The sequence below is a fragment of the Anser cygnoides genome, chromosome 1, assembly GCF_040182565.1.
Source record: "Anser cygnoides isolate HZ-2024a breed goose chromosome 1, Taihu_goose_T2T_genome, whole genome shotgun sequence".
Taxonomy (NCBI): domain Eukaryota; kingdom Metazoa; phylum Chordata; class Aves; order Anseriformes; family Anatidae; genus Anser; species Anser cygnoides.
The window spans coordinates 149,935,271-149,950,524 of NC_089873.1; the positions used below are offsets into that span (position 1 = coordinate 149,935,271).

Sequence of the window (15,254 nt, forward strand, 5' to 3'; positions counted from 1 at the left end):
AAGGGAGATCAAACCCAGATATTTTGCAACTAGTGTAAGAAAAAAGTTACTGATTACAACTATATAATTACCGCGTATCCCATGTTAGACAGCAATATGAGGCAGGAGCATGCCAGAAGCGTAAGCCAGGAGTTACTAACAGAATTCTCCAGAAACATTTCTAACAGTGGGTGTTGGGATCATTAGCTAAGCATGAGATTTCTTAAGAAAATTAAGAAGTAAATTAATTGGAGCAAACAATAAACGCAAAACTGGCAAAAACAATGCAAGGGGGATGAAGCTCATGATATTTCCAAGGGGGTCCTGTTTCTTTGTGTCCTTTCCAAACTTATTGTGATTCCCATTTAGGCTGTCATACTCACGTGGGACTTCTTTGGCACTCCCTTAACGCTTTTTATGTACTAAAAGGGTTATGGTTATTCTTAACCCACAGCAGTTTATCATAGTACCAAACAATTGGAGGAGCTCGGTGTGTGCGTGTGCTTGCTTGAGAAAAGAAAACTTCTCAGTTGATATTGATAGCAATCCCTTGTATTATGGAGGAGTGGCATTCATTTAAAATTAATCTGAATTTTGTGTTTAGAAAGTGAGAGCGACTGGTGTTGTAAGTGTCTTTGTTCCAGGTTCAGCCTGTCATGCTGTTGTGTTTGTCAATGCTTGTGGTACCACGGGGTCAGAAATATCTGTGATGCTCTATTAGCTCTGCAGGAAGGCCCTACCTTGGTTCTGGCTTGATGCAATGTTTGGAGACAGCCTTGCGCTAAGTTTCAGGTGCTCTGGAGATGATGGATTACGTGTGAGTTTACATAGCCTTGACAACGTGTTCATGCAACAAAAATTCCTTTGCAGTGTACTCTGTAGGCAAGGGACGTGATGGCTTGTGGTGCCACCTCTGCTTCCAATGACTTCCAGTATGCTTTTGCTCTTGGCTTTGCTGCTCAAACAGAGCTACGTGTCCAGGGCTGTAGGTCTGTTTACCTCATGGTTTGAGCAATGTTTTCTTTGGTAAAGTACTTCGTAAAAAATCAATGATTTTTTTTTTTGGTGAAATGATGCTTATGTGCACATGGTAAGTTAAAACGATGGCTGCTTTTCCTTGGGCAGCTCTCCGTTTGAGTTTCAGGACAGAGGCTGGACAGTGTGCAGTGGCTCCAGCAGGTACCTTGCATAAGACAACTCCTTGTTGAGTTCCCTTAGGGCTCTCCTCTTCGTGAAGCGCCTTCTCCGGGCTAGGACGAGGCATTTTCTGTGCCTATTGAGCAAAGCCGGTTGAAGCCGGGCGCTGGAGCCGGCGGGTTATGAACTGCGGGCAGCGATGCTGCTCCCTCTGAGCCCTCCAGGCTTTCTGACAGACTCCAGCCGTGCCAGACCCGATGCGGGGGGGGGGGGCGCCCGCATTTTGGGGGGAGGCTGCGGGTGGGGCCGGGGCCCTCTCCCCCGAGGCGGCTGCGGGCGGGGGGTGGGTCTTTAATCCCTGATTTTACCGAGCAGCCAGCCTCCGCGCCCTTCCCTTCCCAGCCCCGTGTGGGGGCGGTCCCGGGCCGTCCCTCCCCTCCCCGCCCACCGCGGGCCGGGGCCGCGCTCCTGCGCTGCGTCCCTCGGGCCCCGCACGCCATTTCCTGCGCTCCCTGTTTACTTCCCGGGTCGGCCCCTGCCCAGGCACCCGTCGGCGCCGACGCCGCCGCCCGCGGAGGGGAGGTGAGGGGCGAGGGGGGAGCGGGGCGGCGTGGGGAGGGGAGGGGAAGGGGTGGGGGACCCCGCGCTGAGCCGGCCGCCTCTTGCCTTGCAGGTGTTCCCGGAGCCGCGCACGGAGGCCGAGTGCCTGAGCAACATCCGCGAGTTCCTGCGGGGCTGCGGCGCCTCCCTCCGCCTGGAGGTGAGTCCGGCTCGGGGGGGAAAGAAAGGGGGGGGGGGGCCGGGGGGGCGCCGGGGCTGCCCCCGCTTTGAGCACAAGATGGAGGAGCCGCCCGTGTGCCCCCCCGGGGCGCTGAGGGGGAAGGATGGCTGCTGCGCCTTCCCCGTGTCCTGACGCCGCACCAGAGCCCTGCCAACTGCCATCTTTGCCGTGCCTGCCGCCGCGGGGCTGCGAGCTAACCAGCCCCCCGGCGCCGGTATATTTAGCTGTAACAAGTACACGCTGCTGTCGAGCTCGCCTGATGCCTGTGTGGGAGAAGGGACTGATGTAATCCGAAATAGTTTCCAGCTTCTCCCCGGTGGCAAGCGGGTGGTATTGTGATTTTGGTACTCGCAGGCGCTTTTTTTGGGTGGAAAAAAGCGGCTTCTGCTGCTCCCGAATGCAAATTAGCCAAGCGTTGCCTTAATCAGTTCTCAGGTTCTTACAGTACCTCTGGTCCTGCCTGTAATTTGGCCAGGCAGTAACAGAATAACGTTAAAAAGACTCCAATTGCTTTCACGAGGCCTCTGCAGAGTGAAGTACCATTAGTGAAATTAACGATACTTACAGGGCTTGCGTTTCGTCTTAGGTTCTGTCATGGGGGAAGATCTAAAACCTATCTTTTTTTTTTTTTTTTTAACTGTTCCTTGTGAAATAAGACTTTATCCTCTTAGCTGCCCCCCCCCCCAGCCTCCTAAAAAAAAAATCTAAAATTGAAAGGGTGGAAAACAAAAATCTACAGGATTCAGAAACCAGGTTTTGGGGTGAGCTTTGCATTGTCTTAAGCATTCTGTTTTGCCTTACAGCAGCTGACTTTTCTTTTTAATGGCTGTGCTAAGTCATATTTTGAACTTGCACATGTGAGAACCGATCTAAAATTCAAGTAGTAGACACGTATGAGCTAGAGTGAGTTGGTGAGGGAGACGCTTCAAGTCTCCATTCAGAAATAAACGGAGTATTGCAAATGTCAAAGCAAAAGGTGGGAAAAAACACCATGAATATCCATCTCTCTTTACTCATTCCCTAGGGCAGGTCTCTCACTAAGCTTGGAGTTGTTTCAATTGTAACAGGCTGGGAACAGACAGTGTTGTAGCTTGGTCTCTTTTGTAGTTGTGGTAAGCTTTTGTCAGCTCTTTTGCTGAGAAGGACAAGAAAGTGAAGAAAAACGGTTTAAAAAAAAAAAAGGATAATTTTGGTCTTACTCTCGGAACCTGAATATTTTTTGAGCATAACCAAATTGTTGACGTGGCCTCAGGGGCTTCTCAGCCAGATTGCCGGAAACTCCTTTCTTACGTGGAGGTAGCTGGCTGCCGTAGCTTCCAGCTCAGCATGTTGGAACAGGAATTATTCCCAAGCTACCAAGAGAGGTGAGAAGCTGGCAGGAAGGGGCACAAATGCTTGGGCGTATGGAGCCTTCTGTGTGTGCCTTACGAGCTTTGGTTATGCTCCTACATTGGCTGTTCCCTGTTGTTTTCTCATTAATTTCTCCAACCCCCTAGCTGTGGCCAGAGATGAGAGGAATGGCAGCCCGGATTCAACAAGTGATTATCTGGCAGGGGCCTCCCGGCTGTCCGCTGATCCTGGGCTCTTTTTCCTGCCTCCTTTAACAAGGTGTGAGTCAGCCCTCGTGGATCTCTGCCTCGCTCGCTGTGGGAACTGGGGAGATGCCATAGCTTCTCTGTGCAGTGTCTGTGTAACGCTTCCTTACCTGGCAGTCAGGCTTTGGAAGAGGGTGGTTGCTCGCTTTGAAGGCTGCCTTTGATTTTTGCATTGAGTGAAGAGCATCTCTGGAAACAGTGAGAGGGATTTTTTTCAGGGGCAGATTGTTTCAGAGGGCAGATGATCTAATGAAGAGCTAATGGTGAGTATAAATAGCTGATAAACTAGTGGATGTGGTTGTGATAATTTAAATAGAAGAAACATTTGAACAGTGGCAGGTATCAGAGGGAGCTCTAGAATGGTGCTGGGAAATGAGACCTTGTTCTATGCGTGAATGTGATTTTCCTAAGTGTTCTTTGTGGAGTTTTGCATGGCTCTACCTGAGACTGGCATTGAGTTATATGTGGCCAGGTTGGGTGATTTTCTGTTTGATTTTTGGAGTGTGGTACAAAGACAGCACTGGTTTGCTTAGCTAAGGTTCAGCATTGCACAAGCACTTTTAGTTCCTAGATCTGAGGTAGTCATGGGTATAGTGGAATTGTAATTTGACAAAGCTGTGTCAGAGCTCCTTGCTTCTTAGTCTGTGCGGTTCTGCCTTTGGAGCCTCTGTTATGGCACGTTTGAGAACTTGATGAACGGCCGTGGTTGATGGAGAGCTGCACTGCAGTAGTTGTTTCTTTTAGATGTTTTTCTCTGGGGTGTCCATTTATGGAGGACGTGATGACTGCTGCCTTCCTACCATAAAGATAAGGGACAGAGGTGAGAAACATTTTTGATTTGGGAATGTTCTGGTGTCTAGAAGTTATCATCTTCTTCCTCTCCTCAGTAAATTTGAGCTGTTAAGTTACATATTCAGAAAGGATAGTTCAGGTTCTAATGAGGACTGCTGTTCCTCAGAGGAAACCAGTGGTTCCTTTTTTCCCCTGCAGTATCTGATGTTTAAGTGTTCCAGAGCAAAATGAATGCCTAATCTGGAGTTTGCTGTAATCCTTTGTAAACTGAAATCTGTGTTGGTAAAGCAGAAATAGTTTCAATAAATAATCAGAAGATTGTTCTGAAAGTATTGTCTTTTAATACTTTTTTTTAAAATAAAGATTTCTCATATACGGATTAAAAATTGAGACCTGTTCATGAAAAAATGTTCCTGAGATCTCAACTAGGGACTGAATATGCAACTCCATATTGCTTTTTTTTCCCCTTCTGGAAACTGTTACTGTTTGCTTAGAATAATTGGAGTGTCGAGCAGTTTAAAGCTTCGAGGCTTCATTGCATACGACAAATGTCTGCGTAGATAGAACAGACTGTGGAACAGCTGCCTGCGTTGTAAGTTCACAACTTACTCTGCGGTTTCCTTCGGGAGGGTACAGTAGCTATATGCTGCTCTTACCATTCCTGTTTTAAGGGTCGTTTTCCCACACAGTTTTATCTTTGGGTGAAAAGACACTTTAACTGTATTGCCTTTAAAGGAAGAAAGACCTGCTTGTCTAAATGGGTTCGGAGGAAAGGCTTGCAGCATAACCGTTGTGCATGGTAGACTCTGCTCTGGAAGAGTATTGGTAGATCCATGTAATTGGTATGGGACTCACTGCAGACACGCAGCATCTTCCACAGAGGTCTGGCAAGAGACAGAAATGAAAAGGTGACGGTCACGGAGCGTTTGTTCCTGTCGCAGCCCTAATATGTTTCTCTGTAATGATTGTCTTGTACCTGTGTCGTGTTACTCTGGGTTTGTTTCTTTTTCAAAGGAGTCTCAGCTTCCTGGATAGATGCACTCTTTCCTCTTTCTTAGATCAGAGCTGCTTAACAGCTTGTGGGGCCAAAAACAGGACATAGAGAAATCTTTGTCTAGTTCAACAGCAGAGGAATTTGTTTTGGGAACAGTTAAACATAGAATAAGTAATAGGTTAATAGAAGAACAGAACTGCACGATGCTGTCTGTTGTTTAAAGGACTGAACAGAACAGTTGACGTATCCTGTGGACACCACCAAGTCCTACTTCCTCAAATTCCCTGAATCGTATCTTGCAGCGTTTCTCTGCTGGCTTTCATCAAAGGAAAATGATTATTGCCTGCTTAACTGCAAGCGTGTCATGAGCTCAAAAATATTTCTGACTGTTACACTGATGGGAAAGATGGCAACTGGCTCATGGAAAAAGATAGGCAAGCCATGGAGTTGAGCCTTTTCTGTACCTGTTGGGAGACCTGCGTACTTCTGTCATTCGGGATGCTCACTTTATTACAGAGGCAGCAATGCCAAAATCAGGATTTTATTTCTATAGCAAATTTATTAAAGGAGAAATAAAACAAGCCTGGTCTCTTGTACAAGAAGCATTTACCTTTAAGGTTCAGAACACTGCATGCAAATTTGGGGAATGAAGTCTCAAGAGCTATGAATTCTATCAAGATAATACAAATGTGCCTGTAACGCAGCTGTGGCCCTGGGGAGAAGTTTGCGAGGGATGCCAGTATTCTGTTAGACCAGGTAATCGTTCTGGAGCAGGTTTGCGTGTCTTTCTCTTCCCTCCCCACCCAGGCGTGGCAGCTCATCTGTTAGGTGATGTTGCTCTTCTCCATGAGCCTTGTGTATTTCCTTAGGTTGTTACGGCTGCGGTCCTGCTGCCTTTGTGGCTTTGGGAAGGTATTCTGCAAGTTGGCGTTGGAAGATCTGTTTGTACAAGGTGCAGAACTAAGCTGCTAGCACGAATGGGCTTAGCCGATGTCTGCTAGTGAATTAGGAGTGGCGAGGGTTCTCGTACAGAAGAGCTTTAGGCCAGTATTACAATGATATTATAGAAATTCAGTCACACACCTACCCTTCTGGTGCTTGTTCAGACTCTCGTCTTGCCTTGTCAGGAAAATATTTTCTTTAGATTTGCTCCTTGGTTTTATTCCAATAGAAGGAATGTCTTTCTAACACAGGAGGTGTGCTACCAGATGTCTTAGCTGAGCGCCTTTCTGCTGCTTTGTCATAAATATTTTCCAGCATTTTGATGTTTTAAAGTTACTACTATTTATTTCCAGTTAAACACTGGAAAGTTTTTATTTGGAGACTGGGATCTTGGGTAGATTTTTGTTAAGAGAGGAATTATACAAGGAATTTATGCATCTTTAGTTAAAGATTCTTCTTCTGATTTCTGTCCTTTTTCTCACGTATTAGTTTTACAGTTCTGTAAATGAATGTTTCATGCAGTTCTTTCTCAATTTTCTTAGTCTATTTTGCTCATCATAAATAACAGTCAAGTACAGCCTGACTTGCCTTACCGGAATTCTGTTAACATTTCTAAGACGGGAAGATGCTATTACTTGGCTTTTTACATACAATTTTTACAGAATGGCTTCTTTATGTGATTTGAAGGATTCTTGCGCTCAAAGAGGAAGTCTAGAGCAGCGATTCACAAGTTTACCAATTCTTTGTATTCCTGTTGAGGAGAAGGCTTTGAATATTACTTTGTTAAAGGTGTCTTACAATAACATGGTGGGAGAATTCTTTTTTTTTTTTAAAGAGTTCTTCTTTTTTTTAAGGTCAAACCAGTTCCTCATCTGCATGCTGTTAGCATGGCTCTGTGCGTGATGAGGTGACACAGAGGCAGAACCATACGGTGTGGGACAGAGGAAAGTTGGCACAGCTTTAGTGTGTAAGACACAGCCTAACACATGAGCGTGCCCGACAGCATTTCAGATTCTCGCCCTGCTCACTTTAACCTTCCTTCTCTTCCCATGGGAGTTTTTTTTCGTGGCTCTGCCTAAACTGTTGCAGCACTCACAGTGTTATGTTGTACTATTGCTTGTAAACCAGTGATTTCAGAGGTTTTCATGAGATAGGAGGAATGATTCTCTCTGTTGAAGTACATGTTCAAAAGCACCTCATGTTGATTTGAACAGTGAAATTTTAAAAAGGGGGGAAAAAAACCAAACTCTTACAAAAATTACAAAAGTGAATTGCAGGTGTGCCTCCCTAAGGAGTACTGTAACAAAAATGGTTGGGGAATGTGCTAGCGTTTTTTTGGCTACTTAGGGGCTGTATTGAATATTCCTTGAGTAAAAACCTGTTCAGAGATCTTGAGTTAGACCTGAAATGTTTGTATACCTGCAAATTATTCTGCCTTGCATGCTGACATAAAGCCTGGAGCACAAACGTAAGCCTGCGTGCTCGTACAGAGTCCGAGTAGCTCGGTGAGTCTGCCACAGACATCGAGCCGTTTGTCTTCACTGCACGGGCCACGTGTGAGGGGCGTCTGGCAGGGCAGACCGGTCCAGGACATTTCAGTGCACACAAGGAGGGTTGCGGAGATGGGAGATGTGCTGCTCTTCTCTGCTCCAGCTATTGTCTGGTTTGTATCTGCTGAGGGCACTTTGTGCCGCTGCCCGGATGAATTGCTGGTTTGGGAGAGGCCTCAGTGTAACCGCTTCACTTGTGGGGTTCGTTTTGTTCCTGAGATCTGAATAAACCCTCATTTCACGATTAAAAGAAAAAAAGTGTATCGTGCTGTTAATGTAGAGCGCACAGCAGATCTCAGCATTGCAGTCGTGTGCTCAAATATAGCCCATGGCTTTCACTAAAGGGTTGCTGTGCTCTTTTGCTAGAAGAGGAGCTGATCATGTGAGGGGGAAGTGTGGGAGCTAGGAAAATCCAGAGAAACGAGAGAGCCGGAGGGGAGGAGGCTTTTGGGCAGAGCTTCAGAGACCCTGAGGAGAAAAAAAAGAGAATGCGAAGGTTGCTTGCTGGCTTGTGCTCTTCTCCTGACTTGTCAGAGGGGTTTGGGCTCTCTGGTTTCCTTAGCCCTCCCCTGCCTTCTAGCTCTCTGGTGGGAAGCTCAGCGGGGAAGGGCCGGTCTGCTCGCTTCCTGAACTTCTTTTCCGCTTGGCCCTGAGCGACGAGCAAGCAGCGCGGTGGGAGCTCCAGGTGAGAAGAAAGCTCGTGGGCGAGCTGCTCTGCTCCTTCAGTCCCAGCAGGAGAGCCGCAGCAGCGTGCTGACCCGCCGGGCGAGGGCAGGGAGATGGCGGCGGGACAGCGCCGCACCTGCTGCAAGGTGAGCGCCGAGCTGTGAAGTGTGCTTGGGGAGGCGGTTCTGTGCACGCGTCAGAGCCTCTCTGCCTCTTTTTCTTTCCCTGTCCCTTTACAGAGAATGGGTATGGTCGTGTTGGATGCTGTTGTGGTATTTACAGGTGACTCGTGAAATTGTGCTTCAGAGGTCCTGCCACCTCCCTTTTCTTAAATGGTTTTTAAGACTTGTGAGAAATGTAACTGACAGATGTACTGTAAACAGAAATGAAGGTAAAGCTTAGGCTGTACAACCACAGATGTGTGTGCTGAATGCAATTACCTTGTTGTTAGGTGTCAGCTAAATTTCCCAGGCCTCTGTGTGACGCACAGAATCTCCCGACTTGAAAGAGACCCACAAGGGTCAGGGAGTCCAACTCCTGGCACCACACAGGACCACACAAACCCAAAACCCTATGTCTGAGAGCGTTGTCCAAAGGCTCCTTGAACTCCAGCAGTCTCGGTGCTGTGACCACTGCCCTGGGGAGCCTGTCCCAGTGCCCGACCACCTCTGGGCGCAGAACCTTTCCCTAACCCCCAGCCTGACCCTCCCCTGTCCCAGCTCCATGCCGTTCCCTCGGGTCCTGTCGCTGTCCCCAGAGAGCAGAGCTCAGCGCCTGCCCCTCCGCTCCCCTCGTGAGGGAGCTGCAGGCCGCCATGAGGCCTCCCCTCGGCCTCCTGCAGGCTGAAGAGCAACTCTAGCAGAGCAGTGGATTTGAAGATGACCCGAGATGAGGACTATGCAGAAGAGAGTCCAGCTCCCCAAAACAGGCTGCTATTTTGCTTTTGTTTACTGATTTCAGCAGAATCTTCTCGATTTTTATTTGGGACTTAGGTGGTGTTTTATGTTGATGCTGTGTGAATATGATGCAATATCTAATCTAGATTGTGTGTGGTTTGCTGTGATTTCTTAAATGCTTCCAGCTTAGCAGCTATTCCTGACTTCTGCTTGCATGCAGATTTGTTGGTATGTGTGGGAAAGGTGCTGTGCAGTCTCTTCTGGAGACAAGGTTTTGCAAGCCTGATTTTTGCATTATTGTCTTGATGAGAGGAGAAAAGTACCTCACTCACTTCCTCTAATTTAAAGGAAAAGGCGTATTTAGAATATGGTGATTTTTGCTTTTCCTTAGGGGGAATTAATCTTATCTTACCAAGTTCAGCTGAATACCCAGATGGCTCTAACTCTTACATGTTTCAGCTTGAACCCTCTGTTCCGCTGTAGTTACCTGGATTTAGATGTTTCATCAGATGTCAGTGCTACTGAGAGCTGGAACAATAAGTCTGCCCAATGTGGGAAACATTTCTTTTTTTTATGTTGCTAGCTTTTTCCAGGTCTTTACGTCTTCCGGGAAATATTGAAAAATCTCTAGATAGGAGAGAAAACCGTAGTGGTGGTAACCTCAGACTGTTGTTACTGAAAATAAGATGTCTTCAGCCGTGTTGCCTCAGTCCATCGCCTCTCCTGTCTGATGGAGCAAACGGTGTCCCGAAGGCAGGTCCGGAGAGAGTAAGTTCAGTGGGAAGACGATGGGGCATTTCAGCAGGTGGCAGTCTCTTCTCTGAATCCGTGTGGGGCCGGTGCTGCAGCCTGCTGTGGGAGAGAGGGGAATAGAGAGAACGATGTCTTTCTGTCAGTGCCATCTTGTGGGCCAAGCATAAATACAGACTCTGAGTGCTGGTGGATTAAAAAAGAAGGGGGAAAATCCTTCTTTGGGGTGCTCTACACGGTTTCCTAAGGTCTTTTTGCCCCACTGACAGACTTTGCTTCTTAAAAATGGGGCCGGGTGTTTTCAGAGTGAGCTGTGTTTCCTGAAGAGGCTGGGCTAAAGACTTATATCCAGCAGGTGAAATATTGGATTGAACCTTCTTTTGCCATAAGCTGTAGCTGAAGCTGGGGGGGAAACACCAGCCAAGAAAAAAAAAAAGAGAAAAAAAACACAATTTTTTGACTTTATTTCGCATAGCATAGTGTTGCTCTATTTCATCATCAAGTTGGCTGCACTTCTTTGTGAGTAGTATTTAGAAACAATTAACTGGAGTTGCTTTTGGGTCCGATTTAGAAACAAACCATGAAAAGCTGAGCCAAGCCCCTGCTCCAATACAAATCCTCAGTGCAACGGGTGGAGAAATAATAAAGGAAAAACTCGGGGTGGGAAACAAATGAGCAAACAAATACGAGGCACGGCTAGCTGTTGTACTAATGGTTTGTGAAGGGCAGCCTTCACAGATTCTCTATTAGTAGCACTGGGTGATTTTTATTTATTCTAATTTTTAACACACCCCCTCCCTATTTTCTACCCTTTACTCCTCACTTATTTCCCTTCTTAGGGTGGTTAGCGGAGAGAGGATTAGTGGTGTGGTTAGTGATGATGTGGTGATGCTTAATAGTTTTATTGTATGTGTACTTGTTGAATATCCTGTGAAATTTCTACCTGATCAAGTCTTCTCCCTCTGACGTCCAGTCTCGCTTCACGAGAACCTCCAGGCTGCTTTGCGTGGTCATGTTAGGGGATCTTTTACTGGAAGTGCCAGCAAAATTAGGTCCTGTTGTCATATGTCATAGGCTGGAATAGGTGCTGGTGCTGCTGCAGAACAAACCAGTGCCCTGGTTTTAGTTAAATCATCCCTCCCTTCTTTCCCTCGTCTCCCAGTTCTCTGAAAAGGGTCTTAACTGGTTTCACTCCCTTGCAGATCTGAGCGCATGGATGGGAGGGCTGGGAGGGCACCTTTCTGCTGTTGGTGTTTGCAGAGCTGGAGAGAATGAACGGATCCTCAGTTTGCAGGGTGACTGAAGTGTGCTGGGACCTGTCTAAAGGGGTTGCCACCCTCCATGCCCAAAGCATGCACACTCTGTTTTCTTCTTTGTACCAAGTTTCCCTCTAGAAACGTTCAGAGCAGGGACTGCAGGTGTCCCAGGGCAGTCTGCGTGCTGGTGACGGTGCTTGCATGTCGTGCCGTGGCCGAGCAGAGCTTCCGCGTGTTTCAAGCACCTCCGTGCGTGGCTGGGCGCCGGGCTGCTTCCTCTGAAGCCAGAAAAATGAAGCTGAATTGAAACGGCGTAAAAATATTTGGTAGCGGGATTGGTGGTGGCTCGGTGTGACGTTTGCTGGTGGTGAGTCGGGGTGAGATGAAGCGAGCCGAGACAGCAGGTCTGTCCCCTGCCTTTGTTCTCCCTGACCACCGCTGCTTGCGCTGCTCCAGCCCGTGCTGCTTGTGGCGTGTGCCAGATGCCTCCTGGAGCCAGCTGGCTGAGCAAATCCACAGAAATCCAACCCATTCCCTCCCGCCCCCTAAAAAAGGAAACAAAACAAAACTGCCCGCAGTGCAAAATCGTGCTTCCCCCAAGCCCACGCTGCTGGGATAGCGAGCGTTGTTCGACTGGAGGGGAAAAAAATAAAAAAGAGGAGGAATTAGGGCCATGTCGTTAAGGCTATGTGTTTCAGCAGTTGTCTGGATCAAGTCCGAAATCCTGCTCTAATCTTCAAACACAAGACGTTAGTTTTGATAATCCCGTTGATGGGCAATTGCTCAAGGCCCTGCCTGTGTAAGGGGAGGCTGGTCGGGTCGGAGGCATCCACCAGGTCGGTGTTTGGTTTCCTTATAACTCCGGCAGCAAGCAGCTACTGCCTGAGTGTTATTTTTGCTGCCTTTAGTTACATTTTGCCTGTTTCGTGTTTATTTCTAATGAGTTATGAGCAGAAACACCCCTTGCTGTATTTTTAGGTGAGCTGCCGTGGTCGCTGCGAAGGGTTTGCTGCTTCCCTGCCGGTCTCTGGCGATTGAGGTTATTTTCTCCCATCAGGACCAACCCCCTGAGCTGGATCTCAGTGTGACGGTGGCACAAAGGGCTCAGTGGAGAAGAGAGTGCGCCAGGGCCTCCTCTTCGGCAGCAGCAGGCTCCTGGCGTGGCTGAGCTGTGTGATGAACGGCACCTCACGCGTTCGGTGATGCCAGCCTCAGACGCTGCCCTTCCTCGTTCCTCCTCCTTGCTGTGAGCCAGCATGAGCGTTTGCGGGTCCAGTGGGTGAACAACGGGGATGCCACCTCCACCTACAGTTAGTGGAGCTTCTCAGCAGGATCAGGCTGCTCCTCGGATGTGTTCCAGTTCGTTTGACTGGTACAAAGCAGCCAGAAGATGGGGGGGTGGAATTGATCAGCCCCCCTACCCCCGGACGCTCTCGCTTGTTCGCTCAAGTAATGAATAAAAATGAGGTTTAGGGAAAAAGACAGCCCCTAATGCTAAAAGTCTGTCAGCAGGCAGTGCCTAGAAGCACTTTTATTTAAATCAGCAGCCACAAATGCTTCTACCCTGTTAAATGAACTGGGTCCCCATGCAAAACGCGTTGAAACATTTTTCTTGCATGTTCTGTGTGTTTATTAGCTGCATAGAGCGCCTTTGGAAATGCTCGCGGAACTGATGACCGTGTTCAGTGTAAAAGCAGCCTCAGTGCAGAAATCACAGTGTAGCTGATCATTTTCTGTCTCTTCTTCAGGTTCCTTGCGCACGTTAAAGCGTTTTAAGTGTGTGGGATAGGGTAATATCCCCCTTCCTCCTCCTGACGATTGATAGCCAATGTTTAGGAAAGTGCTTACGCTACAGATACGGAGCAGGATGTTAATCTCTACTAATCTAGTCGTCATTAGAATAAACCATGTAAATCTCTCCGCCCTGCGGGCTGGGGAGCTGGGTAAAGTAAATCACAAGAAAATGCGTTTTCACGCCCTCTGCCTTAGGCTGGTTCTCGTGTCACATGAACGCCTTGCAGAAGGTAGCTTTCACGTACAAGTACAGCTGAAGCATTTTTGGTGCTTGGCAGTGAAACTGAACGAGCAATCCTTCATTGTTAAGATACAAAGTTGTTGTAATTAGCTGACTTTGATATTGTAAACTGCTGATAGTTAAATTGACCACATCTGGGTGTTATTTATGGCCTGAGTTAATTACCTGGCTTCGAGGGCTCTGCAGTTTTGAAGATGCCTGTCAGCTTGTTGACTTCTTTCCTGCCTCTACTTGCTTGTTAAGATGGCTTATCTTCTAATTTTTTGGTAATACTGCTTGCTGGGAGAAGTACCCTGTCTTCAAATGTCAGTATGTCACTCACAATTAAGTGACTGATTGTAATTTTATTCATAGCTGTTGTCAGCAAGTGAAGAGGAAAATGTAGACGTTCCTTTAGAGCAGTCCAAAAACCTCAGATCTAGGGAAAGCACCATCTGAGGCAGAAACGAGAGAGTACTGTAACTTACGGTGACACAGGCTGGTTTTACGAATTAAGGCGCTGAAGAGCGTGCGATTTGGTCTTGTTTTGCACAGATGTAAAACAAAACGAACCAAAAACAAACAACAAAAACCAGAAGAATTGATTTAAGGTTAGAAGTAGGTAGGTTGGGTGCTTGTCTTTATATTGTAAAAGCATTTCAGGACCATGAAGTAACTTGTGTGCCAGACTTCCCTCAAATTATTGTAGCTGTGAATGCTACTAAGGCTTTGAGAAGACTGAAGAAAAGCTTTTTGGTTTTGGCACAACAACTTTACCGGCCCCTTCGTGTGTGTGTGCTGTGATAACATGCCGTCGCTTGGTTTTCTGTAGGAGCCTGTCCCGGTTTCCCTGGCAGGCTGTTGGGTACTCTGCCCTGTGTTGGCTGCAGGAGGTGGTCTCAGCCTTGTGCTGGAGTCGTAGTTTGCAGGCAAAACCACTAGTTCCTGCGCGGACATCCTGCGGCACTTTCCCCAGTAGTGCTGGGTACTCACAGGCGTCAAGTATTTCGGCTTTAAGGTCGTCGACGAAGGATTACCGTCCCTGTTTCCAGAGCCCTCAGCCTCAGGCTGTGGTATCGGTGGCAGGGCACAGCTCCCGCAGACCTCGGCTCAGCGCTGAGTGCTGACCCTGCCGCCGGGCAGCCTGAGGGCAGGCCGTGGTCTGTCCCCCCAGCAGCTCCTGCTGGTGCCTGCTCCTCGCCCTGCCCTGCTCCAGCACCTGTGCTGGGCAGGCTCCGAGGTGAGGTGGTGCAGGAAGCTGGGCTGGCAGGGCTCTCCAAGCTCACCCTTTCTCTCCCTTTCTCTCTCCTGCCGATCCCGTTGTCTGCAGGGCTCAGGGGAGAGCTGGGGCTGGCAGAGAGCAGGGGAGGGCCGCTGGCAGCGCTGCCTCGAAGCCACTCGAACCCTTGTGGAACAGTAGCCTGGATTTCTGAGCTGCTGAGGAGACGAGCAGTGGATCAGCTTGAATGAGACGACATTTTTGCAGTGATGTAGGAGTGTTGTGACAGGGGGAAGTCAGTTCTCTGCTGCAGCCATCAGCTGGCTTCACCGCAAGGCGCACAGTTAGCTGGCTTCTTACTGCGCTTCCTGATTTCCGCAGTAAATGACACGGGCATCTACAGGGGCGGCTTTTGTGAGCTTCAGGCTCAGTGGCAATTCTAGTTCAGCACTGCCTACTGCTGCACCAGTCTCCTTGAGCGGCAGACAATTCATTTTGGAGCTAAATTGCAAACCAGGACCCGTTTTTCTGAAGTTGTTTTTAATCCAGGTGAGTGAAAAGACTTGCCCGAGTGATTTGTAGAGCAGGGGAGTTAGGACATCCTGGGTGGGGGGGAATGGACTGGGAAATGAATTTGCCAGTAAGGGCATTTTAAGGCTTCCTGACACATCCTTTGACCTGCC

At 48.1% G+C, this 15,254-nt stretch overlaps 1 protein-coding gene across 5 annotated transcripts in view; it reads left to right on the plus strand.

The window, feature by feature from the left end:
* Nucleotides 1–15,254, plus strand: part of ARHGEF7 (Rho guanine nucleotide exchange factor 7) — a 120,629-nt gene that overhangs the window by 10,480 nt on the left and 94,895 nt on the right. For 3 of the 5 annotated variants that reach the window (XM_066985651.1, XM_066985667.1, XM_066985660.1), the window contains exon 2: nt 1,790–1,876. The exons of 1 other annotated variant lie outside the window; for it this stretch is intronic. In XM_066985651.1, the coding sequence (XP_066841752.1) occupies nt 1,790–1,876 (87 nt within the window). Of the gene's footprint in view, nt 1–1,540; nt 1,699–1,789; nt 1,877–15,254 lie in introns of those variants that run through there. One more of the 5 variants, XM_066985683.1, reaches the window with a different exon arrangement.